Genomic DNA, 27,532 nt, shown 5'->3' with positions numbered 1-27,532 from the left:
TGACCCATGCTGTAGGGGCACCTCAAAAAAGGAGTAAATGGCTACAGAATTGAGTGGCTTTAGGAAGACTCTCACGAACGAAGGGTGCACTCAGCCCGGGAGAGGCTGCTGGATGCCTGGGGGAGACGTTTCAAAGGGCTTTAAGGAGGGCACAAAGCAGCTGGCAAGCCAGGATGAAGATGCGGCATAAAAGAACGGAACAGAAACGGTAGACAGAGTGCAGATAAAACATGAATCCCAGAGGGCCCTAGCCAGCTGCATCCCAAGCAATCAGGAGCCTGGGATTGGAGACCCCACCCCTGCCATGACATCACAGGGGAGTGGTAGGAGATGAACAAAAAGGGGGTTCCCCCCCCACGCCCTGGCCTTGGACTCTTGGCAGCCCAGAGTATCAAGAGCAGAGAGAGCCTGGGCACTGAGCTAGGGTTGCCTGACTTAAAGGAACAGGCTCCCCACCCATTCCTCAAGCTCCTCCAAGCCGCCCCCTCCAGTCTTTGATCTGTCTCCCTGTCCTGAGGACCTCTCCCTCCTGAGGCCACCATTGGGCCTTTTCTCAGTGGCCCCTGAGTGCTCTCTCAGCATGAACTGCGTGTCAGATTTCTTCACCTACGAGACCACCAAGTCAGTGGTTGTGAAGAGCTGGACCATTGGGGTCATCAACCGGGCAGTCCAACTTTTGATCATCTCCTACTTCGTGGGGTGAGTCCTGTGGCCCTTCGGGTCCTGGCAGGGGAGGGCTGCCTGGTGTCCCTTCAGCGTTGCTGTCCAACAGCCGACGCTTCTCTCTTGGAGGAAGCAGTCTCTTCTGTGGAGATGTGTCCCAGGGACTGGACTCGGCCACCTCCATCAGGGATCTGGTCCCCGGATGAGTTCTTTTCCCCAGTAAATCCTTGGGAATCAGAAGGCGGTTTCTGGGCACATACCCCAAGGCATGAGTTCTTGCCCTGGTCCCAAGCCCTCCACCAGGAGAAGTCCCAGGTGGCCATCTCGCTTCTCCTTCCTATCATGCTCCCACCAGAGAACAGACCCCCTCCTCACATCTTCCCATTCTCCTCAACCAGTTCTTTGAGGTCTTAAAAAGATGAGGGAGCCCAGGAAAGGGGAAGGGAAGGCACTGAAATGAGGGAGACAGTGCTGGTTTGCTTAGGTGGATGGTGGGATGGGAAGGAGAGAAGTGGAATGAGAGATTCCCCTCCTGGCTTTGGGGAGATGGTGAAACAATTGGGCAAGAGGAGAAGCCCTTGCTCTTAGAGGGCAGGACAAAGTAGGGGATCTGCTCCGTGGTGAGGAGAAGAAACAGGCACAAAGAACACTCAAGGGAAGAGTGGCTGTTCGAACATGATACAGGGACCCTCCTCGGGAACCCAGAAACTCTCCCCTTTCCAGAAAGCATACATTCTCTACTGCTACCTGACTTTGCACCGTACCATCCATCCTGGGAGCTGCTTAAGAGCCGGTGGTCGGAGCACCCCCTCCCAGGGCCCACCTTTAAAGGCATGCACTCCCCACACGCACACACATAGACACAAAGGGCCGTGAAACCAACAATCGCTGGGGTGGGGGGAAACACACAGGTTCTGTCTTTCTTGTGGTCATTTGCGCACACTGACGGGGCATGAGAAATGACAGGCAGAAACCTCTGGAGTTTTCTTTCCTGGTGTGTCGGTCTCTAGTCTCATGCTGCTCCCTGAGACAATGTCTCTAGATGTCAGAGACAACTAGCCACTGACACCTGTCCTGAGTGAATCCAAGCAAGTGAAAGGAGCATCCAGTGTGTGTGAGGAAGCTGGAGCTGGGTGTGCATGGGGCGGGGCGGGGAGGGGGGCGCCTCGCCTGAAAGGTCAGAGTCATGTGTGAGTGCGTGCTTGGAAAAGCGAGCAGACATAGATTAAAGGATTTTTATTTATTTATTTATTTCTGCTTTGCATGGTTTGTGGGAACCAGTGGGCTTCACTTATGTGGCTGTTGTGGACAAGGCTGTGCACGTAATGCTCCTCTTGGGGATATGAGAGAAGGGACTGAAGCTCTGGGGTAGGATGAACTGTGTTGGCGATTACTTCCAACTTCAAGCTTTTGTGAGATACAGTGTTTGCAAGTGGCCCGCGTCGGCATCTCCGGAGCCTGGCTGAAGTCAGTTCTTAACCGTTCCACGTTCCTGTGCATATAACGATTCTGTGACTGTTTATAGCCACGAGACAGGATGGTGGTCCAGGTGCGTCCCAAAGCTGCCTCGGCACATTCTTGGCTGCGTGGGCTCCAGGCGGAAGGTTGATGGAGGGCCAGTCGGCTCTGCTCACTCCTGACCCCTGTCTCCTCCTCAGCCTCTCCATCCGATACTCTGATCCTCAGGGCTGGAGCCCAGCCTGCAGGAACAAGCATGAGAGGCTCTTTGGCGTCTTGATATCCAGCCCCATCCATCTCCCAGCCTGACAGCTCCCCACGGAGTGGCTCCTTCCAGTTACATCCGTGCAGCCTGCAGCCCAGCCCCCCCGCCCGAGCCCCATCTCTGGGCACGTGAGCCCATGTGCAATTAGGACCTCATGATCCATTGTTGTTAATTCAGCAGAAATTTATTGAGCATTTCTTCATGCCAGGCATTGGGCATTGAGGATAGAAAGGTGGGCAAAAGCAGACAGGGCCCTCAGCCTCATGGAGCTTACAATGCCAGAGACGGGCACTAATCAATTTCCATGAACAAATGTAAAATCTCAGCCGAGGCTCCAGATTTGAAGAAGAGCTGCTAGCAGGGAGGTGTGTGACCTGGCCAGGGAGCTAAGAGAAGGTTTTCTGGAGATGTGGTGCCCAAGCCAAGATCTGAAGGGCAAGTAAGAACAACCCAGGGAGAAAAAAGTGGGAGGAGGAAGAGGGTTCAAGGCAGGGAAGTCCAGTTCTGCAAAGGGAAAGAGCCTGGCAAACAGGGAGAAGAAAAGAAGCTTCCATGGCTGAAGCAGAGAGAGCAAAGGCGAATGCGGTGTAAGACGGGCAGGATCACAGACCCAGCCAGACCTCAGACGGTTTCATTCCTACAGAAGGCAATGGATGGGAAGTGTGTGTGTGTGTGTGTGTGTGTGTGTGTGTGTGTGTGTGTGAGAGAGAGAGAGAGAGAGAGAGAGAGAGAGAGAGAGAGAGAGAGAGAGAGAGAGAGAGAGAGAGAGAGAGAGAGAGAGAGAGAGAGAGGGAGGGAGGGAGAGGGAGAAATGAGATCTGAATTGGGAGGATCACTCTGGCTAATACACCAAGGGCCTGGGGTGGGTAGGAATGGATGCAGGATGATCCATTAAGGGAGGTGCAGTCATGTGGGCAGAGATGACGATGGCTCGGACACAGTAGAATTTGAAAGGATTTCTAATGCTGTGACGGTAACATTTAACTAACACTTGAATCTCTTCCATATTAGCCCTACTAGGTAGACCAGATGCACAGTCTTACTAGGCCACATGTAATGTGAGCCAATTGTGTCTCTTATGCGTTCACAGGACCACACAGCTAATCATCACGCATGCTCCCACCCCTGCTCCAGCCTCGGCTGCTCGTCTGGGGTGACACCACTTCACTCCTGGGTTCCTTCACCCAGCCAGGTACATAGTGAGGCCAGGACTTTCCTGGTATTTCTCACACGGCCTTCCTGGGCCCACGTGGCCATTTCCGGTCTCCTCTGTGGGGTGGGACTCCCTAAGAGCCAGGCTCTTTGGGGGAGATCCTCTGCGGAGCTGAGGAAATAGGGGATCCCGAGGGACTGAGTTTACAGAAGGGCTGGCTGTTCCGTGGCCAGTTGGCAAGGCCTCCTTGAAGGAGGTTTCTTCCTGCAAACTGGCCGAGGGACATTCCCCGCCCTTTGGCGCTCCATCATCAGAAGGCCCCGTGGTGGCTTATGGTGCCTTGGACCCCTCACAGCCTTGCTCTCCCCGTCATTCTTCCCCCATGCCGCCCAATCCATACACTCACTATTTGCACGGCTGCCCTGTTTGGTTCATAATATCCAGCCTCATTTTGAATCTTACCAAGCAGCTCAATACATACAGCAGTTGAACGGGGAGCTGCTCCAGTTTAAACTGAGGGGACTAGGGGCGCTTGGGAGGCTCAGTTGGTTGAGCATCTGGCTTCGGCTCAGGTCATGATCTCGCAGTTCGTGGGTTCGAGCCCCACATCTGGAGCCTGCTTCAGATTCTGTGTTTCCTTCTCTCTCTGACCCTCCCCTGCTCATGCTGTGTGTGTGTGTGTGTGTGTGTGTGTGTGTATGTGTATGTGTATGTGTGTGTGTCTCAAAAATAAATAAAACATTTTTTAAAAGTTTAAAGAAAGGGGCCTGGAATCCCACCTTCTTGGCCCACCACCCCATCTTCTCACCTGGATGCACACTAGGCACCCCATGGGACACTAGGTGACAAGTGTGGTGGGAGGACCTTTTGGAACCCCCTATGGTGCAGGCGCAGAGAGAGGAGAGGATTTTACTCTGGTCTCCCTCTCCCCTCTCCACACCCCGTGATGGGGAGGCCATGGAAGGAGGAGCCTCTGGTTAGAAGCCTTGCTGACACCAGCCATGAGTGAGGCTGGGACGAGTCACCTTATGTCACTAAGTCTCAGTCCTCATATCTGAAAAATGGGTTAAGGAATGCCTACCCCCCAAGGAGGTATGGCAAGGAGAGCCACCGTGTCAAGTGCCTTGCCTGAAATGGGAGAGCCAGTAATCAATGGCAACTACTACCATTTCATAGACTCCCTAACTCACCTCCCCCTTCCCCGCTTCCGGCTCACACCTTCCTCAGAGACCCCTCTCCTCCTGACATGCACAGCAGACACACTCCCACCCACGACCTCCTTGCTGACTCCTTGGGGTGGACAGAAGCTGGGATGCTGCTCTGGCCTCCTTCCTGCACATCCCACCTGCCAAGGAGCTGACACCCGCTTTCCGCTCTATAAATAATAAACCAGGAATACAAGAAAAAATAAGTCCGAGTAGCAGAGTAAATGCCAAGAATTGAAGGCCCAGTCCTGCCCTCTCTCCTCAGCCCTCGCCCCTGGAGACAGACCCAATCCCTCTGTTCTGGAAATGAAGCATCCTCTTATTTTGAGCCTCCCTGATGACGTTCCTTGGGCCCCTTGGGGCCAGTGAAATTCCTCCATTTGTTATTTAAGCCAGAGAGAGAACTCTGATGTGGAGTCTCCTACCCACTGGGCACAAGAAGGAGCCTTAGAGGAGAAGGAGGAGGAAAGAGATTGGTTAATTACTCTTCCAAGCACTAGGGGCCGTTCCTCCTGAAACTTTCCCAAGCCGGGAGATGTTCCCCCAGTGACCAGGAGCCGGCAGCACAGAGACCAGCCAGGCAGGGTGTGAGGTGTGAGGGGTTCTGAGCATCTGTCTGGGCTGGAAGTCACCTATCAGCTTGGCAAGTTAGCTCACCACTCTGTGCCTCTGTTTGCTCATGTGTCACATGAGGGGCACCTGGGCCACTCAAGTCGGTTGGACTTCTGATGATGGCTCAGGTCATGATCTCATGGTTCATGAGTCCAAGCCCAATATCGGGCTCTCTGCTGTCAGCGAGGAGCCCACTTCTGATCCTCTGTCCCCTTCTCTCTCGGCCCCTCCCCACTCGTTCTAGCTCTCAAAAATAATAAGCATAAAAAATAGTAATAATAACAACGACGTCTCCCTGGGTTGTGGTTAGGACTCAGTGAACCCTCACCCCTCATGTAGCAGGCTGTGTTGGTTAGGAGACGATGATCTGAACCCCACTTCTCATCAGCAGATGTTCCTGGGCTTTATGAACAGGGCCAGGGGTCCTAGGAAACCGTGTCATTAAATCACCACTCAGAGATGAGTCCATTCCGTGGCCAGGGACACTGAGGTTCCAGAGAGCATACTGTGACCGTGGCTTCTATTCGGGACAGAGGTGCGCTCAGCTGGGAGCAGGGAGACCTGGGCCCTTGGCTTCCCTCCCTCCACTGGGCAGGGCCCCTAGCCGTGAGCTGATACTTCTCATTGGGACACAAAGTGGTGGATGAGATTCATATGTCAGCTGTACTTCCTTATGAGACCTTGACGGAACCCCTCCCCTTCCAGAAAAAGAAAAAGAAAGTAAAGCACACAAGCACCACAGATGTCCGTGCATGCCGAGTGTTCACTGGAGCCCGGTACTAGCCTGTGACCAACTCCCAACGCTGCATTAATCAGGGCGTTGCTTGCTAGAAGGTGGCGACAGTTAAGACGGGTGACAGGTCAGGAGCCGCCCGCCAGCCCTGGCTGTGCCGCCAGCCCTTCTGTCCCACTCAGGAGAGTATTTGGATTTCAGACCCATGAGGGAAGCTCCATTATGGGGAGCGCTCCCAGCCCTCTCACTGAAGACTAAACAGAGTCTCTTGCAAATGTCTGCCTGTGTTCACATCAACAGGATGGGTAGGTGTCCATCCTACAAACGACTGTGGCCCCCAGCATGGCCCTGGGCCGTTCCCCTCTATGGGAATGCCAGAGGTCATCCAATCCAATCCCGCCCCCTCAACTGAATGCATCTCCTTGGATCTTCCCAGGCATGTGGAGCTCATCACCTCCTATAGCAACCCATTCTTGGACAACTTTTTGGAGTCAGAAAGTTCCCGGGCTTGAAATCCTATCTCCCTCCTTGTGAAGTCCTCAGGTCAGCTTCCCAGCCTAACACGTCCACAGCTTTGTGCCGTCCACACTACACAGCCTCCAGTTCCTTCCTTCTGCTTATCCTCATCTGATGGGTCACTCCTACCTTGTGCCTTCCTGGGTTAGCATGCAGAAAGTGACCCGAACGCAGCATTTCCCAAAGCACACTGCTGGATTCCACAAGATGTCACTTTGGAGTGTTTCTCCAAAACCAAGAACGTGTGGCGGCACTTTCCAATAGCATGTGATGACCTTTTCTCATCTGTATAATGGGGACCATGATGGCATCTGCCACCCCGTGTGCTGTCCAGAACCAATAGGACTGGCTACAGGCTGGGAGTGTGCTATTCTGTGAGCAGGCACCTCACAGAAAGGCAGAGGAAAGAGTGGCCTGCAGGCCCTTCTTGCTGCTGGGGAAGGCCGCGAGAGAGTTGGGGTGTCCGGGAAGAGAGGTGGAGGTGGAAAGAAAGGGAGCCCTCCCTGATCCTGGCCCAGGTAATGGCTTGAAGCAGCAGGAGGAAGGCAGTACAGGTAAACTTCCACTGGGTGGCAGCACAGTCCAAGCAATAAGACCAGCAGCTCCTGCCTGCTAACCCAACTCCTTTTACCTGCCAGGTAACAGAGCTACCCTCCCTTCCTCCTCTAACCTTCTGGTCTGGCGCTTGCACAGGTGCCCAGCTCCCAGATGCCTTCACTGACTTGTTTACTGAACACCTACTAGGTGCCGGCACATAGGATAACCCATGAGCAAAGCCTGGGATGGTCAGGGGCAGAGGTATAGGATCCTCTGCCCCTTCTCTTCCCAGTCACCTGCCAAAGAAGTGTCCTCCGAGTCAGCGGGAATGATGATGCATTGGCAAAGGGACGATGTCACCCTCAAAGGGGCAAGGTCGCCCTCAAGGGGGTAAAAATCTGTCCTTGAGATTTTTACATATAAAACACAAATATACGTACTGTACATAAGCTGATATCTATAGTATTAAAATTTCATGATGGGGGAGGGGTTAGGGGGAGAATAATATCTAAAAATGGTCCTGAAGCAGTAAATGGGAAAGATGGAAAAACACCACTCCAAGCCACCACCGGGCGAGGTCCCTCCTCTCCAGCATGGGCCTTCCCACACCAGAACCCCTGCAGTCTAATGTTGGGAGAGAAAGCCTCTGTCTGATGGGCCCAGACCCTCCTCTCTTGCTCTCCATCCCTGCTCTCCCGCCCAGGTGGGTGTTCCTGCACGAGAAGGCTTACCAGGTACGGGACACAGCCATTGAGTCCTCCGTCGTAACCAAGGTCAAGGGCTTTGGACGCTATGCCAACAGAGTCATGGACGTGTCAGATTATGTGACCCCACCCCAGGTACAGTCCCCCTACCCCCAGGGTGCTGTGTGGATGCCCAGATGCTGGGGCAAGGCAGGGAGAGTGCCGACAGGATCCCCAAACATGGGCTTGTGGCTCAGTGATCAGAGACGCCCTTCCCCTGCAGCTGGGGGGTGTAGAGTGGGGGTGGGGTGCTAGGGCCTGCCCTTCAGAGTGCAGCACTAGGTATCGGGGAAGCAGGGTCCCCGTTGGGCTCTGCCACATTCATACTGCCATCAGCACAATGCACAACGGGAGCAAGAGCGTGACTCGAACCCATCTCTGCCCTCTATCAGCCCTGTGACCTTGGCTGAATCTCCTACCCCAAGTCTCAGTTTCCTCATCTGTAGAGGGGGGATAACAGTAATACCCAGTGCCTGGGTTGGCACAGGTGCATCATTTTTTCCCCTCTTCTTTCTCCCACCAAGGGCACCTCTGTCTTTGTCATCATCACCAAGATGATAGTTACTGAAAACCAGATGCAAGGATTCTGCCCAGAGGTGAGGGGAGGAAGGGAGGTTGGATGGGGAGCGGCGGCAGGGAGGGGCGGGTGTGGGCAGAGGTCCAAGTTCCAGCCTTGGAGCTGTTTCCGGGGACCTCTGCCTTCCAAAGGCTCCATATTATGGGGAAGCATGGGGAGCTGTGGGGCTCATCCAAGCCCAGCACGGGGTCCTGCACCCACCTGCAGACCTGTCTCCCCACAGAGCGAGGAGAAGTACCGCTGTGTAACAGACAGCCAGTGCAGGCCTGAGCGCTTCCCGGGTGGGGGTGAGTGCAGCCTTTTCCCCTGTCATCCCCTCCCCCACAACCCCAGAGCGTTAGTGGGACCCTGCAGGGCAGCACACCCCTGTGGGGGAGAGCCCACCCCAGGAGACAGCCTGGGAATCGGCCTGTCCCTTGTAACTCTGCCAGCATTTATAGATGGTCATGTGAGCCAGAGGTGGTGGGGGCCGCTCCCAGAGGAGTCTGCAGCCCAGGGACGGTGGAGACAGACAGGTGTGCTGTGAGGGAGCGAGTGCTGTCAAAGAGGAACAGTGGGAGCTGAGGAAGGGAGAGAGATCAGCTCCAGGTAGGTGGCCCCAAATGGCTTCCTAGAGGCGGTGACATTTTAGATGGGCTCTGACGGATGGGAAAGGTGTTGGCAGGATAGAAAAGGTTTTGAGAAAAACACTCTAGATAGAGGGAACAGCCGCAGCAAAGCCTCAGAGGCAAGAACGAGCACGTTGTGACCAGGGAGCAAGGTGAATCCTCTCCCTCTGGCTTGGTCAAGGGCTCAGGAGGAGAGGAGGGAGAGAGCCTGGCAGGGCTCCTGTGCCCCGGGTCCACCTGTTTTTGCCCTGGGGTCCCTGAGTAAGGGGGTTCCCTGATGAAAGGTGGGGTGGGGGGAGGGTGTGGCAAAGGCCCCCAGCACTCATGTCCCGCCCCCCCCCCCACAGGCATCCTCACCGGCCGCTGCGTGAAATACAACTCTGTGATCCGGACCTGTGAGATCCAGGGCTGGTGCCCCACCGAGGTGGACACGGTGGAAATGTGAGGACCCCGCCCCAGCTCTCCTTTGCCAATGTGGGGAGCTCTGCATCTCTGCGCCTGCGGAGGGTTTCGTGGGTGCCCCCTAGGGGTGTCCGGTCCTGGGCTGGGAAGTGGTCTCAGGATGGCACCTTCCCCCCTGCCTCACCTGCCACCCTCCTCTCCCTCTGGCCCTCATCCCCAGAGACGCCATGCCCAGGTGCCTGGTGGGAAGCATCCAGCAGGAAAGGTGGTCCCTGGGGCGACAGCCCCTTGTTTCCCCTTCCTCTTCCCAAGAAGCTAAGGCCCCCTTATTCTCACCCGCAGGCCTGTCATGATGGAAGCCGAGAACTTCACTATTTTCATCAAGAACAGCATCCGTTTCCCCCTCTTCAACTTTGAGAAGTGAGTTCCAACTCCCTCCCTAAAGCAGGAAGCAGTGCACCTCCCACATTTTCAGAGAGGTAGAGAAGCCCATTGCCTGGTTCTCCCCATGGCACCCACTGTCTCCCTGGGGCTCCTATTGCCAGTCTCCCAGCTGGCCTTGACCAAGTACCAGGAGGGCTCTGGGGCCAGGCTCTGTGCCAGCCTCCCACCTCGGGGCTCAGAACCCACATTCGAGTTCTGCTCCAGGCAGGCAAGGGACAAGGTCAGCCTGGGCCTGGAGCCCAGATCCCGCCAACCGTCGGGGCCTGTGGGGCCTGTTCCCACTTCTTTTTGACTCCCACATCAAGCCCTTTTTCCTCTAGTTAGGAGTTTGTTGACTCCTTCACTCTGCAAGCCCTCGGCGGGCATCAGTCATGTGCAAAGCACAACGCTAGACACCACAGAGGGGCCGAGAGAAATCAGGCATGGCCCTTGCCCCCTGGGAGCCCCAGCCTGGGTGCTGGGGGACGTTAGACATGGGCACACTCAACTCTGATACAGAGAGTGGGTCATATATGGGTTGCCGGGAAGATGCAGGAACAGAGGTGACGGAGCCCCAGAGTGTCCAAGACGTCAGGTCCCAGACCCTCCTGGCGGGGTCTGGAAGGCCTCCGGGGAGGCGGGGCATGCCCGTCTCTGTGTGAACCTGGCCCTCGCTTCTCACCACTCCTCCTCCCCAGGGGAAACCTTCTACCCAACCTGACAGCCGCCGACATGAAGAAGTGCCGCTTCCACCCTGACAAGGCCCCCTTCTGCCCCATCTTGCGGGTGGGGGACGTGGTCAAGTTTGCCGGGCAGGATTTTGCCAAACTGGCCAGCACGGTGAGCACCTAGCGTGGATCTGGGGCCCGTCGGCAGCGGAGGGTGGAGATACTGGGGGCGCAGAGCTGCGGCCGGGCAGCGCGACCTGGTGGAACCATCCCAGGCCTGTAGCTGGCTTCCTGCCTCGAAGGGGTCTCCCACCCCTGTTCCCTGGGCCTGCATCCCTCACCCTTCCCGCCAAGTCTGCCATCCTCGCCTTCCTACCCCACCTTAGAGCTCCGAACAAGCCCTCGTGGATCCATTCTGCTGCTAAGGGTAGGAAGACAAAGGCGGGATTTATGAGCTCCAAGGTCCTCACCCTTGAGTGCAGTTTACTTTGTTCACTAAGCTACACGTGGCAAACCACTTCCCCTCCACCTGGAGCATGGGACGGATCACGTGTCTGTCTGTCACGGAGCCCCTGCCCCCGGGCCATGGAGACAGGCCTTCCTCCTCACACCTGACCCCCACCACACACACAGGGCGGAGTCCTTGGCATCAAGATCGGCTGGGTGTGTGACCTGGACAGGGCCTGGGACCAGTGCATCCCCAAATACTCCTTCACCCGGCTGGACAGCGTTTCTGAGAAGAGCAGCGTCTCCCCAGGCTACAACTTCAGGTAACGCCGGGGCCCCTAGGACATCGGGAGGAGGGCCCAGGGCCTGTTCTAGAGTTTCACGCCCAGAAGCGGGGAAGAAAGAGCCCCAGGTGCCCCCCATGGGCTTCAGCTCAACGTTAGGGAAGGTTTCTAAGTGCTGTCCCCAGGCCAGCAGTTAGACCGCATGACCAGGGTCTCCCAGAGTGTGTGTCCTGTGATTCGGAGCCCTTCTGAGCTCCGGCTCTGAAGCCGTAATGCGCCCCAGGGACGCGCAGGCAGCCCCTGGGCCTCTCGACTCACAAAGCTATGGCAGTCCTGGTATCAGGTGACAAGGTGAGAGCCAGCGTTCCTCCTCCTCAGGGCATCTTCATCTCAGTCACAAGTAACAACTGTGGTGGCTGCTGGTTCTTTCTTGCCTCTCCAACCAAGAGCTCAAACCCGTCTTTGTTATTTTTTTAATTAATAGTTTATTGCCAGGTTGGTTTCCATATAACACCCAGTGCTTCTTCCCACAAGTGTTCTCCTCCATGACCATCACCCCCTTTCTCTCCTCCCCTTCCCCCTTCAGTCCTTGGTTCATTTTCAGTATTCAATTGTCTCTCTTGATTTGTGTCCCTATCTCTCTCCAACTCTCTTTCCCCCTTCCCCTCCCTATGGTCCTCTGTTAGGTTTCTCCGGTTAGACCTATGAGTGCAAGCATATGGTATCTGTCCTTCTCTGTATCTGTCCTTATTTCGCTTAGCATGACACCCTCAAGGTCCATCCACTTTGCTACAAATGGCCAGATTTCATTCTTTCTCATTGCCATGTAGTACTCCACTGTATAGATAAACCACATCTTCTTGATCCATTTATCAGTCTTTAAATACCATTGAGTTCATATTCCAAATGTCCTCGAGACATGAGGACTCTCTCCCGACCCCACCCCCACCCCCACCATCACCCCCATTTTGAAGAAAGGGAAAGAGAAGAACCCAGGATTAACTATAGGGAACCGGCTGAAGGCCCCTGACGAAGCTCTTGACCTTCTTGTGTCTTAATTTCCCATCTGTGAAATGGCCCTAGTACCATTATCTTGAAGATCCTAGTAACCAAGGTGTGAAAGGCTTCAGCTCTCTGTTTTGTTTTTGCATTAACGTTTGAAGATCTTGAAGTCTCTGGTAGGGCCTTCATTCCATAAAACAGTATCATACACTAAACAGGCCGAGTAGGCAACGATCAGGAAAAATGGTGGATGTAAGACTACATTCCAGTTATACGTTCAAAGGATTGTTACTTGAACTTTCTTTGGTATAGTAGGGTTTTCCAATATAATGACGTATATAAGCAAAGATGTGATCATTTCACCTCTTTTTTAACCTTTATTTGTAGTTTTAAAACTACATCTAAAACTACATCCCATTACCCTTTATATTTAATAGTTTTAAAATATATATGTATATTCTCTGGAAAGAAGAATTTTTTAAAATTGAAAGTGCTTTCATAATCAACTCCAAACTTTAAAAAACCATAGGAAACAACACATATTTTAAAGTAGGTTAAAAATACTGTTCGGCTCCCTGGCAGAAATTGGCATATTTATTCAGTGGGTACATCACAGAGAAATCAATACAAAGGATATTTGTATGGTGGCTTAAAATAGCAACGTAATTAATAAAATTCTCAGGATCTAAAATGCAAAGTTTTCATCTTCATAACTTCCCCCCTGGCCGGTGACAATTCTTCAGTTTTCCAAATAACTTACTTGGTGGGTGAGCTGATGAAGAATATGTGGATCATGTAGACCCCCACCCCCAGTCTTAGAACAAGTTGTTTCATTTAAATGGTGTGAAGTTCTGGATCTCCAGTTTCTTGTGCTATGGCTGCCCCTCCAGCCGCACCCCTTCCCACCCAGCACCGCGGGACCTGGTCCTGAACCAGCTTACCTTGTATTTGGGCAGACAGATCCAAGGATCTCTGGGAACCCCATGGGGAGCTGTGTGAGAGGTGTTGACCCCAGATAACTACCCCCTCACCGAAGGCCCCTGGGCCAGAGTATGAAGGAGCAAAGCTGCTCAGTTCAACCCCTGTAGTTTAGAAGAGTTTCAGGAGCCCCAAGACTAGTTCTGGCATTGGGGGATTTCTGTGGGCTGTGAGAGACGGAGGGCTCTGCTTCAGATCCCCCAAACCCCACCCCCTGTCCTCATGTTCCCTTCAAGCTCCTGGCACTACGTGGACCCCCAAGGCTAAGCTAAGCAAGCACCCACGTTGGGGGAGGCCACAGACCACCCTTCTGATAGGAGAGTAAGGGTCCCAGCCCAGTTTGGCGCAGGCCACACTTTGGTTTCTAATACGATAAAACTAAGAACCCCATTCCTCCTTCGTCAGCACGACACGTTGTTTGGCATGCTGTTCCTTACCCTCCCTGTGAAGTAGGGGCCACAGCATCCCCACTTCACAGATGAGAAGACAAAGTCTTGCAGAGTGAAAGGACTAGGGGCTGCTGGACACACAATGCAGGGTCTGGCCTTTTGTTCCCCAAACAAATGTGTCTGCTGCTCCCTCCCTAACAGAGGCCCGAATTTTCCCACCAGCTTCCTACTGTTGCCATTCTCTCTGGAGGGAATGGAATCATTCAGCCAAGAGTCAGCCTTGTTTTAATCTGCAAACTCAGATGAGAGGCAGCTAGAGATTCGCATTTCCATCACTAATTACTTCTGCAGCTCCTTTCCAAACGCCCTCCCCCTCCTTCTTGCAACTCTTCGCCTGTAGGATCCGAGATTCAGAGAATTTATAGCCAGTGAGGACCCCCTGGGAGACCCCTAGACTGAGGTGGCCTTTTTGCAGATGACGAAGTGGAAATTTCAGAGGGGAAGTGGCTTGCCCAAGGTTCCAGGAGCCTCCGAAGGAGCCCCCGAGGTCATTTGTCCCCACACCACAATCAGTCTCTGCGTAACCCAGTGCCCACCTCCCATGATGGCCTGTCCCTCACTGACAGCTCCAGTTACAGAAAGTGACCTTGTATGGAGCCAGAATGCGTCTCCCTTCGACTTTCACCCAAAGTACGTGGTGCCGTCCATCTAAATTAATCTTCGTTTGTGTGATCTCCTGAGGTTGCCATCTGTCCCCACCTGAAACTTGGTGGAACGATTTTATTCTTACTCCTCTATCTATGCCGCATGGCGGAACATTCCAGGAGCCTCTTTAATGTGGCGTTTTATGAAGCGTCTTTCCAGTACGTTGAGAGCATGCCGTGGGTGGGTCCATGGATTCGTAGTGGACGAGGTACAGGGTTTCCAAAAATAAGAACTGGCGAGAGTCACCAGTGCAGTGGTGTGAGGTGACCGGCACCCCAGCGGCAGGCAGTATAGACCAGGGCCAGGTTCCTGCACCCCGGGTGGACCCTCGGTGCACCAGAGCAGGCTTTTAACCCGAGTGCTGTATCCCCTACCCCCACAAAGTGCTGGGAGCAGGCAGGCCGTGTCACGTGAGAAAGTGAGTTTTGTGTAAGGTTCTGAGTGAATGGGTGTGTCTGTTAGGGGATGAGTGTGAGTGTTCTGGTGAGTGTGTAAGTGCGCTGCCTGTCTGAGCATGCGTGTGCCCATGAGTGTATGTGTGTGCCGCCATCAGTGAATGTGCGCATGAGTACATGGGCAGAGCTGGTACAAAGACGGATTAAAAATACTGTAGCAGTCAGGGTCCCAGCAGGAAACAGATGGCACATGCAAACTGGGTAATTTGAGGAGAGTTTAATAAAGGGACTGTTTCAAAGGTGTGGGCAGGGTGTAGGAAAACCACAGAGGACAGCGCAGAGCCTGGGACCAGTAACAGGATGTTGGCGACTGCCCAGGTCTGAAGGGGAGAGGACAGGGAGCAGTGACTGGTATCTGGGGCCACCGCCGTCAGGAGAGGAGCTGGGACCCGGCCAGGTTCCACCCAAAGCCAGAAGCCAAGCCACGGGCTGAGGAGGCCCAGGGCAGGGTGGGGGAAGGCAGGAGCGTGGGTCGGGGTGTCCTTCATTAACACAGGCAGGTCTCTAACCCTCATATGCTCCCTGATGAACCCATGGACCAAGTGCCCCGTAAGGTGCATGTGTTCATAGACAGGCATTTTCTTTTTTAGGAAAAAAAAAACACCTTATGTCCACAAATAAGATACAAATACATCCTCAGTGTAATACATCCCAGCGATACGTGGACACTCCCCTTGCATCCTCCAGTTTTGCTCCCCTTACAGGAAGCTAACGTCTGGGACAGTTTGCTGAGCTCCCTCCAGTGCTTTCTCTCTGCATTTCTGGGTGCGGAAATTCCAGGACTTGGGAGGTCTTTAAAAGCCCATCCCCAGACCTCAGAAGAAGAGCCCTAGACTTGAGTTTGCAAAGCCTTTTCACACCTGTTTTGCCAGGATTCGCAGCTCACACCCACACCCCCACAGTAGACACTTGCCCCACATCGCACAGCTTAATTAAGAGGTGCATCGGGGCCCAGACCCTGGAGCCTGATCTATAGCGGCTGCTCCTAGCACCCCTTCCACCTTCAAACCGTTTGCAAGAGAAGAAGCAGCCGGAAGAGAGACACCCAGCAGCGATGGCCAGGATGATGGGAAGGAAGCAAACGGTGCGTTCGGCAGCGTCTGATTCGCATCTCTCCTCTGAGCCGGGCTGAGACAGCTTTGCTACTAAAAGGCAAGGCAGTTTTGGATTTCCTCTCTTGGTGTCTAGGACAAAAAAACACTTGTTCAGCTGCGAGATGTTCCTCACGCGGTAGGTGTTTCTAGTGATTGCTTCGTGTTGGAAATGTACCCAAGGCAGCTTTCACGAAGCTCCGGAGCCTGGCGCCTGCTCCGTTTCCACGCCGAAACGTGCAGATCAGCAAGATCTTAGGCCAATTGACAGAGATGGAATCGAAAGTGCGCCCTTGGCTTTGATCATTCCCTCTGCAATCTGGGTTTTTCTCCTTCCAAAGCCATGTGTTAAAAAGCAGCCATTTCCCTCATCTCCACAGAGACACTGGAAGGCCCCTTGGATGGGGGCGTATTTTGCTTGAATTCTCCAGGATCCATTTTCCTCTTTGTTTAGGCTGAAGTAGGAGAAAGGCCATTAGAGCGATCCTGGATTTTTACAGCCTCTTATAATTTTCATGTCTAGCCTATCCTCACAACAACCAACTCTATTGTAGAATATAATGGCTAAGCCTCCCTGAGCGCTTACCCGGTGAGTCAGGGACTTAGCAAGCGCTCTTTGTGGATTATCTCATCAACTCTGAAGTATCCTACAGCTGGAAACCCAATGCTCAGGGGTTTCATTATCTGCCAAGGCCACACAGCAAATAGTGCTGGACCGGATTTCAAATTCTGACAGCCTCCAGAGCCTGTGCTGGTAACCATAAGCATCCTGATAGAACCGTATGGTTACCCCCATTTTACAGATGAGGAAACCGAGGCCCCAAAGATTACTCCCAGGAACAGACAGCTAGCGACCTGGCTCTCAGGTACATCTTCCAGCAGTATGTCCATTAAGCTTTCCCTGCCTCGTCAAAGATGAATCACTAGTAATACGTAAAAAGATCAACGGCAAACCATTGTTTAACTGTCCCCCCCTGAAGCTGATTAGGCTCTGAGAATATGAGTAAGTAAATACAGCTTGGGGTCTTCACTAAGGGAAAGAGTCCCAGGCTGTTTGGAGGGTGTGCTCACCCCCATGCAGTGTGTCTGCCAGGAGATATTTTCCTATCAGTATAAAATCAACTGTAAAAGTATATTTCAGCTGGCAAAACTGCTTCTCACCAGGCAAAAGCTTTGCTGGGAACACCACTTCCTTCACTTGGAAACTCACATTCCGGGCCGAGTTTTCCCTTACAAGTCCAACCCGGATCCCGCAAGTTTGTTGCTATTTTTCTTGCGGCAGTAACAGTTACGTGTCCCAGCTTTAGGAAGGAATCTCCATCGCTCTATGGGATCGTTTCTAAACAGATGTCTGAGAGCTTCCCAGGGATTTGTACATTGTGATAAAAACCCGTCTCCATTCAGCAGTCGTTGATGGACTGTGGACGAGTGCAAATGTCAGCCCAGCATGCAGAAGCGTTTCTGAGAGCCGGAGCCTCCCGAGGCTGGAACCCAGGTGCTTCCGGAGTCAGCGAGGTTGCCCTGTCCGAGGGGACCCGGGCAGTGGGAGACAGCAGCCCGTTCATGAGGGGAAGGCTCTGAAGATCTCTTCCAATTCCAGATTATATCAGGATTTGTGGCTGATACAAACAGGAACAAGACCAGTTTCTACGGTCAAGTGAAAATGTTATAAACCAAGCCCAAATAACAAAAATGCTTATATGGAAAAGCTTTTGTGTTGGAGCAAGCCAAGAATAATTAAGATGAAGCAGAGGTGAAACAGAGAGAGCCCAGGTGGTGGGCACAGGAGGCCTGCGGGGCGGCGGTGGCGGGGGGGGGGGGGCGCCTGCAGATGCTCAGTGTGATCATCAGCAAGTCTCAGCCCCTCCACGGGCCTCAGTTTCTTCTTCTGTGAAATGGGCTGTTTAAAGGGGGCTAAGGCCCCTTCAGGCTCTAGAAGGCTGAATCGGGATGTGGGTGTCTGGAGAGAGGCTTTGGAAAGTCGGTCTGCTGAAGCATGCATTATTATTTATAGACCTGTCACATTGGGCATAGTTTCAACCCTGCCCAGCAGAAGCACATCTGACAAATGATTTATTACGGTAATTGATGTTTGTACTTACTCATTCTTTATCTATTGCTGCTCGTGACGTGAGGGATCATGTGCACGCACACACGTGCAAGCACACCCTGACAGTTCTGGCCATGCCCCCCCCATCCCCCCCCAGGCTCCCTGCCACTTCTGGGCTCAGTGGCCTCAGGCGTCCAGCTCCATTCTCTCCCCCAGGTGCTGGCGTCATTGCTGCCCCAGCCTTGTGGTCTCAGGGCACCAGCTTAAGGAGTCCTTGCCCCTCCCCGAGGCCACCATGAAGTCTCCTTTCTGGCCCCTGTCCCAGAGTGGGGGAGGAGAGGGGCCATTGGAGCTCAGATCCCAGCTGTGCCCCCAGCAGGCCCAGGGCCGGGAACAGAGCCGCTCTACTTGTCTCCAGCCCGATGATGATCACGGGATGGCGTTGGCTGAAAGCTTGGTGCCTCACACCCTGCAGCTCACAGAATCCACTGCAACACGCCTGCAGCTGGCACCTCGGCTTCACATCTGGGGAGAGAGAGACCTGTGTGCAGAGGTGGAGGCCTCCACCCCAGCTGATGGGGGCTAATTGGGAGCCCTCGGAGCAAGCCCGGGGGTGTCATTTCAAAGCCCCTCTGCCAACAGCGAGGGCAGCGAGTGGCCACGAGATGTTAGGGATGCGGCAAATGCCTAAGCTCCGGGTCCAGTACTCAGCACGTGTGACGTCTCTACTCTCCTCCCTGCTTCTCCTTCCCAGGGGCTGGTTCCCATGGGCAGTGCCTACTCTCCCACTCGGCCACCTGCCACGTGTGTGTGTTTTCTCTTTGGGAGAGAAGCAGCCTGGTGCTCCCACCTTCTAGCAGCTCCAGCTTCAGAGAGGCCGAGTCGGGAGGAGGAAACCAGAGGTTTCCCAGCTCCGTCCTGCACTCGGTAGGCCCTCAGGCAACGGCAGAGAGTGGGGTCTGGCTCTGAGTCCAAGCACTCAATTGCAGTCTGGGGCAGCAGGTGCCTCGGCAGAGGCCTGGGCCGGGCAGAGGCGAGACAGGTAGCTCATAGGACGCCACGCCTCTGCCCAACACTGACAAGCCAGCTCTGGAGAAGAAGGAAACAAGGAAAGATCTGATTCCTTTGCAGTGTAAATACATCCCCCTCGTCAACTTGAAGCTATGAGCGTGAGGTGGACGGGTATGGAGTTGGGAAGAGAGGCAAGAGAGGGCCCAGCCACTCCCACCTGTCCCTGCCCTCCAGTTTCCGGGCTCCTGTGGCTTCAGAGACGCCGTGTCCTTTCCCGTGAGAGGGCTTGAGGGCTTGTGGTTCCCTCAGCCAGGACAGCCGCCCCCACCTCTGGCCTGCTCACCGCTCGCCTCTCCTTCCAGGCCTCAGCTGTGGTGTCACTTCGCACAAAGCCTTCCTTGACCCTCCGGCCTCGCTCAGTTCCTGTCTGCACTCAATGAGCTCTTCGAAGGGCGCTCTCTCCTTTTCAGCCCTGATGTCAGACTTTAGCTACTTACGGAAGTGTGTGGCTGTTAGTATTCATCTCCCTCTGATGAGAGCAGAGCTGGCCTAGCACGGCGCCTGGCGTAGGGGAGGTGCGCTCTAAATATTTGCTGGGCCCTAGTGGGTGAATAGGTGTCTGCAAGGTGGGAAGGGGCGGCCTGGGAGCAGCATGGGCAGAGGCAGGAAGTCTGTGTCTAGGAGGTGTGTTCAGGAAGTGCGGAAGGCAGGCAGTGTGGTGTGGCTGACACTTGGCGTACATGGCACTGAGGGGGGTCCTGCCAGTAGGCGAGGAAGGCAGACTGGGCCGGGCTGGGTGTTGGTGGTGGTGTTCTCGCCAACTGCATTTCCTAGCCCAGAACACTGAGGCTGGAGAGGTAGGAATTTGAGGATTTGGGAGGAATCAGGGCCGGGTGTGGTGTAGCCGAGCCCATCCCCTTTACCGACAGGGGAGCTGGGGGTCCCTCTCCCAACACTGCATGGCCGGTACATGCTTCCTGTCCTACCCCCAACCAATAGCTCTGGGTCATTGCATCTGGGTCATTGCATCTGGGTGAAGACTACCTTCCCAACGCAAAAAGCCCCCCAGCTGGAGAACTGAAAGAAATTGGTCAGGATCTAACAGAAGCCAGGCAACGAGAACAGTCTAGAATTCTGGCTAGGAGTGTGCACTGGGCATTGGGCTGCCTGAGTTTGAATCCCAGGTTCGCTCACTGACTGTTGGTTTGGTGCCCTTGCATAAATTGCTCACTTAACCTGTGTGATCCCGGTTCCTCTTCTGTAAAATGGGAAGAGCATTGGGGCACAATCCTAGGGGGTCAAGTATTAAATGAGCTAATATGTGTCATTCACTTGGCGCAGTGCTGGGCACGTAAGTAAGCACTCAGTGTGTGCTGGCTGTTCTCACCGCTGATAGGACTCTCTCCAAGAGGCCGGAAAGTGTAGTGGTTAAAGTGGTAAAATGTGGATATTATTCCATTTATCATGATCCTGGGATAAGAAAGGAAAGGGACATGCTTTAGGCGCTTCTCTTCCATCCTCCCAATGGGTCTTTCTATTCTCACCACTCCACTGAGGATGGAAGCTCAGAGAAGTTTCCACTTGTCCATGGTGGAAAAATTAGTCAAAGACAACAGAAACACACCCAGACCTCCAAGACTCTTAGAGGGAATAATCCTAGCCATGTGGCATCGTTGAAATTTGCCCTCTCTTCCTGGCTAATCTTGCAAAACGCCCCAATTTTTTTGATGTTTATTTATTTTGAGAGAGAGAGGCAGGAAGAGGGAGACAGGATCCAGAGCAGGCTCTGCACTGAGAGCAGAGAGCCCCATGAGGGGCTTGAACTCACCAACCATGAGACCATGACGCAAGCCAGTCAGATGCTTAACCATCTGAGCCACCCAGGTGCCCCCAAACTCCCCCAATTTTAACTCACTCTTTATTCTTTAGTAGGTAAATTCTCCTCCCTGAACCCCAGCTGTTTCAGCTGGAAAATTACGGTGTTTGTAAGAGTCAGTGTAAAGATCGCTAACTGCTGTAACAAACACCCCCTCAGCTCGGAGGCTTCACACGAATGTTTGTTTACTGCTCTTGGCACAGTTCACGCTGGGTCGGCGCAGTCATTCAGGGAGCTGGGCTCCTGTCACCTCTCGAATCAGCCTCCTCTAGGGCCTGGGTGCACCCCTAGCTCCCCAGTGGCTGGCCATGGGGAAAGGAAGGATAAACAAAGTACACTGTTCCAACACACCTCCACCCACATTTGGCACACCTCACTTCCATTCACATTCCATCGGCAAGAAGTAGTCAAGGGCCCCACCTTCGATGGGTGCAGGAGGATGAGCAGTGCAGTCCAGCCACGTGCCAAGAGAGAAGATGCTCCAGATGCCACAGGGGTGGGCCGGATTCCGTGACCCTCACCAGCCACACTCGGGAGCAGAAGTCAGGACTCCTGGGCCCTTCCCTGCTTGTAGCCTGGGCCTCCCTCCCTGAGCACTGTGCTTCCTCCCTCCCACCCAGGAAGAGAACCAGGCCCTGCCAACCCGCCTCCGAGGGTGGGTGTTTGGTGAGATAATGATCTTATCATACTTATTGCCTCTTGGAAGGCAGGTGCTGGAGAAAAACCAAGTCCGCTTTGGTTTTTCTCCCTGTTCCTTCACATTCCTTCCCAAGATAAATTTAGCCAGCCCTCGCTTTGAACGCAGTGCCCGGGATGCTGACTTTTTGTTCTCCTAGTCGATGTGTGTGAGAGCAATTTTTTTTCATGGCTGTAGCCTCAGGCCGGGAATGCAGACTTCAGGAGCACCGCCTGCCTCTACCCAGCCCCAAACACCGGTGACCCCCCCATCCCCATGGACAGACATCAAGGGCCTGAGTTCTCCAGGGATGTGAGTAGAACACGGAATACAGATGGGCTCTGAGATCCATCCTTACTGGCCACCTAGAGCTCAGAGGCAGCACATTCAGGATTCAAGGCAGAGACGGGAATCCCGGCTCAGGCAGGCCACCTTCTCCTCAGTCTCCCCATCTATCAAATGGGTTCGCACACCTTCTTCATGAGATTAACTGCATGAGGTACTGGGACTAAGAGGTCTGCATATTTTCTGGTGTGGATAGGGGGATGGTCTATGCTTTTTCTCAGGCCAACCTGAAAGCCGTGGTAAAGACTTCCTGGAGCCTTCTGTCCATTCCAGATGCTTCTTTTCTGAACTTCTTTAAAATCTCCTGAGAGGCCTCCTTGGGAGACTCTCTTCTTGGACCTCCTCATCACTGAGAGAGTAACTTCCTTTCTGGGGTCTATTCTTGCATCCCCCCGGCTGGTGTGGCCTGGACCGCTCCATTCTGCCTGGTCTGTGATGCCCTCTGCCGCCACCCAGACCGTATCTTACCATATCTTTAAAGTGGGTCCAGGGCCTCCAAGACCTTGCTTCTCTCCATATCGTTCAAGACATTGCTTCTTAGGGTCAGGTCTTTGGGCTCCTTTCAACCTCCTTCTTGGGGCCATTCCCATCTCTCCTCTGGGTCTCAGTCTCCAGAAGATCATCTTGCCTCCAATGCCCCCACATTTGGCTGCAAAGTCCACCGGACACACCTTCCCAGGTCAGGTTCTGCGGGGAAACTTCCCCTCCCTGACTAGCTTCCAGCCTTGCTTTTCAGCCTGGGGCAACAGATGCACCATGTGGGCATACACACACACACACACACACACACACACACACACACACACAAGCGCAAGAACACTGGCTGTGCCCAGATACAGGTAGACACGGGAAAAGGACCCAGACTCCTTCCTGTCCCAGTTCACCTCTTCTTCCTCTGATGGCCTGTGGACACCTCCCACAGCTGAACCTGAGGGTAGGGAGCTTGGCCGAGGCAGATCAGGCTCCCAGGCCCTGCAGAGAAGGGCCGAGAACAACAGCAGTGTCCAACCCAGAGATCGTGACAAGTGTCACAACAGTGCCTGTCGCGAAGCCCGGCTCTCCACGTTTCCCCCCCTCACTAACAGATCTGCAAGGGGGACATGAGCACCTGCTTCTCATAGACATGGAACATGAAACTCTGGGGGCTGGGTCCCATAAAAGGTCACACTGCCAGCATGGGGTGGAGCCAGGGTGTGGACCCGTCTCTGCCTACTTCCAAAACCCCCCACAGACGGAGCAGACAGTGGCTGACATTTTACAAGTTTAGATGACTCTTCCCCAATCGATCTTGTTCCCTAGGCTGTGATCCCTCTTGGCACTCGGCTGAGCATTTTACTCTCCAGGCCGCAGATTCAAATGCAAATAGCCGTGGGAGGGGCGGCACATCCAATGGGAACCCCTTTGAGGAAGGAGTTTCTCAGACTCCTTGCTCTGCTGGGAAAGGCCTGGGAATCTGTGGGGATCAGAAATACTGAAGGGGAGGGGCGCCTGGTGGCTCAGTCAGCTGAGCGACTTCAGCTCAGGTCATGATCTCATGGTTGGTGGGTTTGAGCCCCGCGTGGGGCTCTGTGCTGACAGCTCAGTGCCTGGAACCTGCTTCGGATTCTGTGTCTCCCTTCCTCTCTGCCCCTTTCCTTGCTCATGCTTAGTCTTTCTCTCTCTCAAAAATATTAAAAAATTAGAAAGAAAGGAAGAAAGAAAGAGAGAAAGAAAACACTGAAGGGGACCCAGCAGGCACCAAATAACACTCATGTCAAGCCCACACACTTATGGGGTTTTCTGCACCCCTTCACTCCATCATCTCACTTAACCCTCACTATGTTCCTGGGATACAGGCATCAGGAGCCCATTTACTGCTGGGAGTTAAGAGTTACACTTTGCTGACACTAGGGTTTTGCCTACAATGGGCAGAGCCATGCGGGGGTGGGGATCTACTGGCTTTAAACAAATGCAGTTCACATGCTTACTGACTGTGAAGCCAAAGGCAGTCCCTTCACCTCCCTGGGCATCTTCACAGTGAGGTGCTCAAGAGCCCCCATTTTTAAGGTGATCACTCTCATCTGTCCCCAGCAAGGCTCCTGGCACCCAGCAGTCCTGGGCAGAGAAGGTGTAGAGGATATAGTCTTGAACTTGGGCAAATCTAACATTGAGTTTCAGCCAAGGAGGTTACCCTGGACAAGTCACTTCACCCCACTTCAGAGCCTCACTTGAAAAACAGAGCGGTCACACCTCTACCCAGCAGGTCTGTGCCCAGAGTAGGAAACAAGGCGTCTGAAAAGAGCTTCTTAAAACCGCTCTAAAAACGTGAATGTATTTCTTCAGCAATAATGACAACCAACATAGCAAACATCTCCTGTGTGCTTACTGGGTTCCAGGCACTGTTCTAGACCCCTGATGTGTGTGGTTCCATTCAGTTCTCACAACACCCCTGTGAAGCGGGACTTCTGTATTATTCCCAATAATAAATGAGAAACATGAGTCTCAGAGAGGTTAAGTAACTGGCCTCAGGTTGCACAGTAAGTGGCAGAACCAGGCTTTGAACCCAAGGAGGCTGAGAAACCTATGGGGAGGGGAGCATCAGCAGGGAGCTGGGCCCTGGGATACCCAAACAAATAAAAGTGAAGACGTCCAGTCCAGCGCGGCTCAGACTTTCGTACACATCAGAAGTGTCTGGAGATATTATTTAAAAAGGCAGAGTCCAGGGTCCCACCCACTGAGAGGCCGATTCCACAGGTTCAGGGGAGGGCTGGCAATCTGCCTTGGTAACAAGCCTCCCAGGTGATGTTTGTGCAGAGGGCCAGCAAACCTCACAGGAAGGATGGTGGCAGGTGTCCAGCCAACCATCGATTAGAGTCACTCAGTAAGTGCGGATTGTAGGCTCTCGGGGGACCCTGAGGGTTCAGGTGGGAGCCCACAGTGCGATCCACCTTCTGCCTCTGGCCTGTAGATTCGCCAAGTACTACAAGTTGGAGAACGGCAGTGAGTACCGCACACTCCTAAAGGCTTTCGGCATCCGCTTCGACGTGCTGGTGTATGGGAATGTGAGTCCTCGGGCTGGGCGGGTGGTGGGGCACAGGGGAGGACACCAGACGAGGTGGGGGTGGGGGGGCAAGGTCCTGCCACTGACCAGCTCAGCTAGTCACCTGTCTAGTCTCTTCACCTGTGCCGTGGTCCGAGTCCACCAAGAACCCAGCACCCCATGGGCTCTCTCTGGCTGGGAGTCCCGGTTCCGTGTCTCGGGCCTCAGGACCCCGTACTGGACCCTCTCTGCCCACGCGCCTTGGTATTTGTGCCTGCAGGCTGGCAAGTTCAACATCATCCCCACCATCATCAGTTCCGTGGCAGCCTTCACCTCTGTGGGAGTGGTGAGTTTAGCCCCTCCAGGCTCAGACAGGAGGCCAGCCAAGGCGGGGCTCCAGCTGGAGGTGACTGGGGGCGGGGGTGGCCCAGGTAAACCCTGCTTCTGCCTAGAATGTAAAGCCTGACCTCTTCCCAGATGCTTGAGTCTCCCCCACCCCTGCCCGGCTGGATCAGTCCTGAGTGAACACCTCCAGTTATGGAGAGCTCACTACCTCCCCTTTTACAGGAGGTACAAACTGGGGTACGGGGTTCCTGCTTCCCACCATGAAGGTGAGGGAGGAGGCTCCAGGGGTCCACAGACCTAGGGAACAGAGCCCTGCTCCCAGGGACACCCGCCCCCTCCCCCTTTGCTTCTCCCATCAAGTCCTCTCCCTGCATTTTGCTCTGGGGTCCCTGCCAGGAGCCAGAGACACGGGTGATGAAGACATTCCACCAAGCCCCTGAACATTTTCCCAAGGGGGAACATCAGTCAGGTGTCTTTGGAGGCCTCCCCCCAGGCCCTGGCCTGCTGTCTGCCAGAGGGCAGTCCTGCCCACTGCTACTTCCTGCCACCCCACTCTTCCTATCCCCTCCCAGGGCACTGAGTCCTCCCTGCCTCTTCCTCCAGGGGACAGTCCTCTGTGACATCATCCTGCTGAACTTCCTCAAGGGGGCCGACCACTACAAAGCCAAGAAGTTTGAGGAGGTGAGTTGGGGGAGCTGGGGGGGCCAGGTGCATGAGAGGTGGAGGGACAGGGCAGGGAGCCGCACTAGACCCCGGGGACTCTCAGTCACTCCCCCTTTTGGGGTCTTCTTAAGCAGAGCTCATTGTGCCTCAATGCAAATTGGGGATTCCGAAGAGGATTTGGCCAAGAATGGGCTCTGTGAAGATCCTTGGGGGCTCCGTGGGTCATCACTGTTGACTCCATTTCTGGTTAGCTCAGGTTTCCATCTGCCCTTGGGGTGCATGGAAAGACCTGGGATCACACAGACTTGCTCGAGCTCCCTGATAAGGAGGCCATGCACCCCACCTGCTGTGTCTGCCACGCGGGGTCCCCATAGGAGGACCTTCCACGTAGTCAGAGCACGACAATGCCACCCTGCAGGTGGACGAGACGATGCTGAAGGTCACCGCCTCGGCCAACACAGTGTACCCCAGCGACCAGACCACTGAGGAGAAGCAGTCCACAGATTCGGGGGCCTACTCCATCGGCCACTAGGGCCTCTTCCCAGGGCCCCATTGTTCACCCTTGGGCTCCAGGCCTCCCAGTAGGGCACCCACCTGGGCAAGGGCAGTGGGGGAGGGAGGGACGAGGGGAGGGACTCACCCCATGAAGACACCCTGGACCCAGGGGTCTGGGCCTCCCCCTGCTCGAGCAGACAGAAAGTATTCCCTGCTAGGACCGCACTCTCCCCTTCACCCCGTGCCTCACTCCTGTCTGCTTTTCTGGACCCCCAGGGCAGTAGCACCCTAACTGTCCCCCTTCCCAAGAGTAGAGAGAATAATAGTAATAACGAGTGACCACAAAGCACTACTAAGTGCCAGCCAGGGTCACACACATTATCTCATTTAACCTGTAGAGTAATCCTATGATGTAGATGTTAGTTTCCCTGGTTTGAAGATAAACTGAGGCTCAGAAAGGCAGAGTCATTTGCCCATTCCTGGCCACACACCAGGAAGCATGAGAACTGGGATTTGAACCCAGCTCTACCCCCATCACTCACACCCCACAAGAGAAATGTAAACTTCCCCAGCACATCTAACCCCTGCTGATCCAGCCCTTCCCACAGTGACCAGGGTCAGGTTCAGCTTCATAAAGAGTAAGCCCCACGCTGACAACAGGAACTCAGCACCCATCTTGGGGGAAATCAATTAGACAGTGATGCAGGGGTCTCTTTCTCTGACTTGAGTCGATCCCCAATTCAGAGGGAAACAGGAAGCATGACTATCAGTGAGGTTTTCCTCTGCTCTGTCCCCAACCAGGAGAGGGCCATTCTGTTCTGTCTCTGGAACCTCCACATACCCACATACATCGGCCCCCTCATTCCAGGAGTGGAAATAGCACCCCCACCTCCCCAGACTGGCGTGATTCCCAGACCCCGGGGCCCTTTCCTAGCTGGGCAGTGTTCCTTTATAACACCAGCGAACAGGCTGCAGTGAGGCTCCGTGCCCTGTGAGCTGCGGGCCAGCCCCCCCCACCCCCCTGCCCAGCCCTCATCAGTGCTAGAAACCCTCTCATCCTGCTCTCCTGGTTATGGATAAACAAACTGAGGCCAGAGAGGGGAAGTGACTTGTGTCCCACAGTCAGAGAACCCGGCTG

General features: G+C 54.2%; 1 protein-coding gene across 1 annotated transcript; it reads left to right on the top strand.

The window, feature by feature from the left end:
* Window positions 1-422: 422 nt before the first annotated feature.
* Window positions 423-26,454, top strand: P2RX3 (purinergic receptor P2X 3). Its single transcript, XM_029956923.1, has 12 exons — window positions 423-699; window positions 7,846-7,981; window positions 8,410-8,481; window positions 8,686-8,749; window positions 9,418-9,511; window positions 9,815-9,892; window positions 10,594-10,735; window positions 11,197-11,333; window positions 24,820-24,913; window positions 25,172-25,237; window positions 25,840-25,917; window positions 26,318-26,454. The coding sequence occupies exons 1-12, from the start codon at window positions 581-583 to the stop codon at window positions 26,429-26,431; spliced, it is 1,194 nt and encodes a 397-aa protein (XP_029812783.1). The 5' UTR covers window positions 423-580; the 3' UTR covers window positions 26,432-26,454.
* The last annotated feature ends 1,078 nt before the right edge of the window (window positions 26,455-27,532 follow it).

Source organism: Suricata suricatta, chromosome 11, assembly GCF_006229205.1.
Source record: "Suricata suricatta isolate VVHF042 chromosome 11, meerkat_22Aug2017_6uvM2_HiC, whole genome shotgun sequence".
Taxonomy (NCBI): domain Eukaryota; kingdom Metazoa; phylum Chordata; class Mammalia; order Carnivora; family Herpestidae; genus Suricata; species Suricata suricatta.
This window is presented reverse-complemented; position numbering and strand designations above follow the sequence as displayed.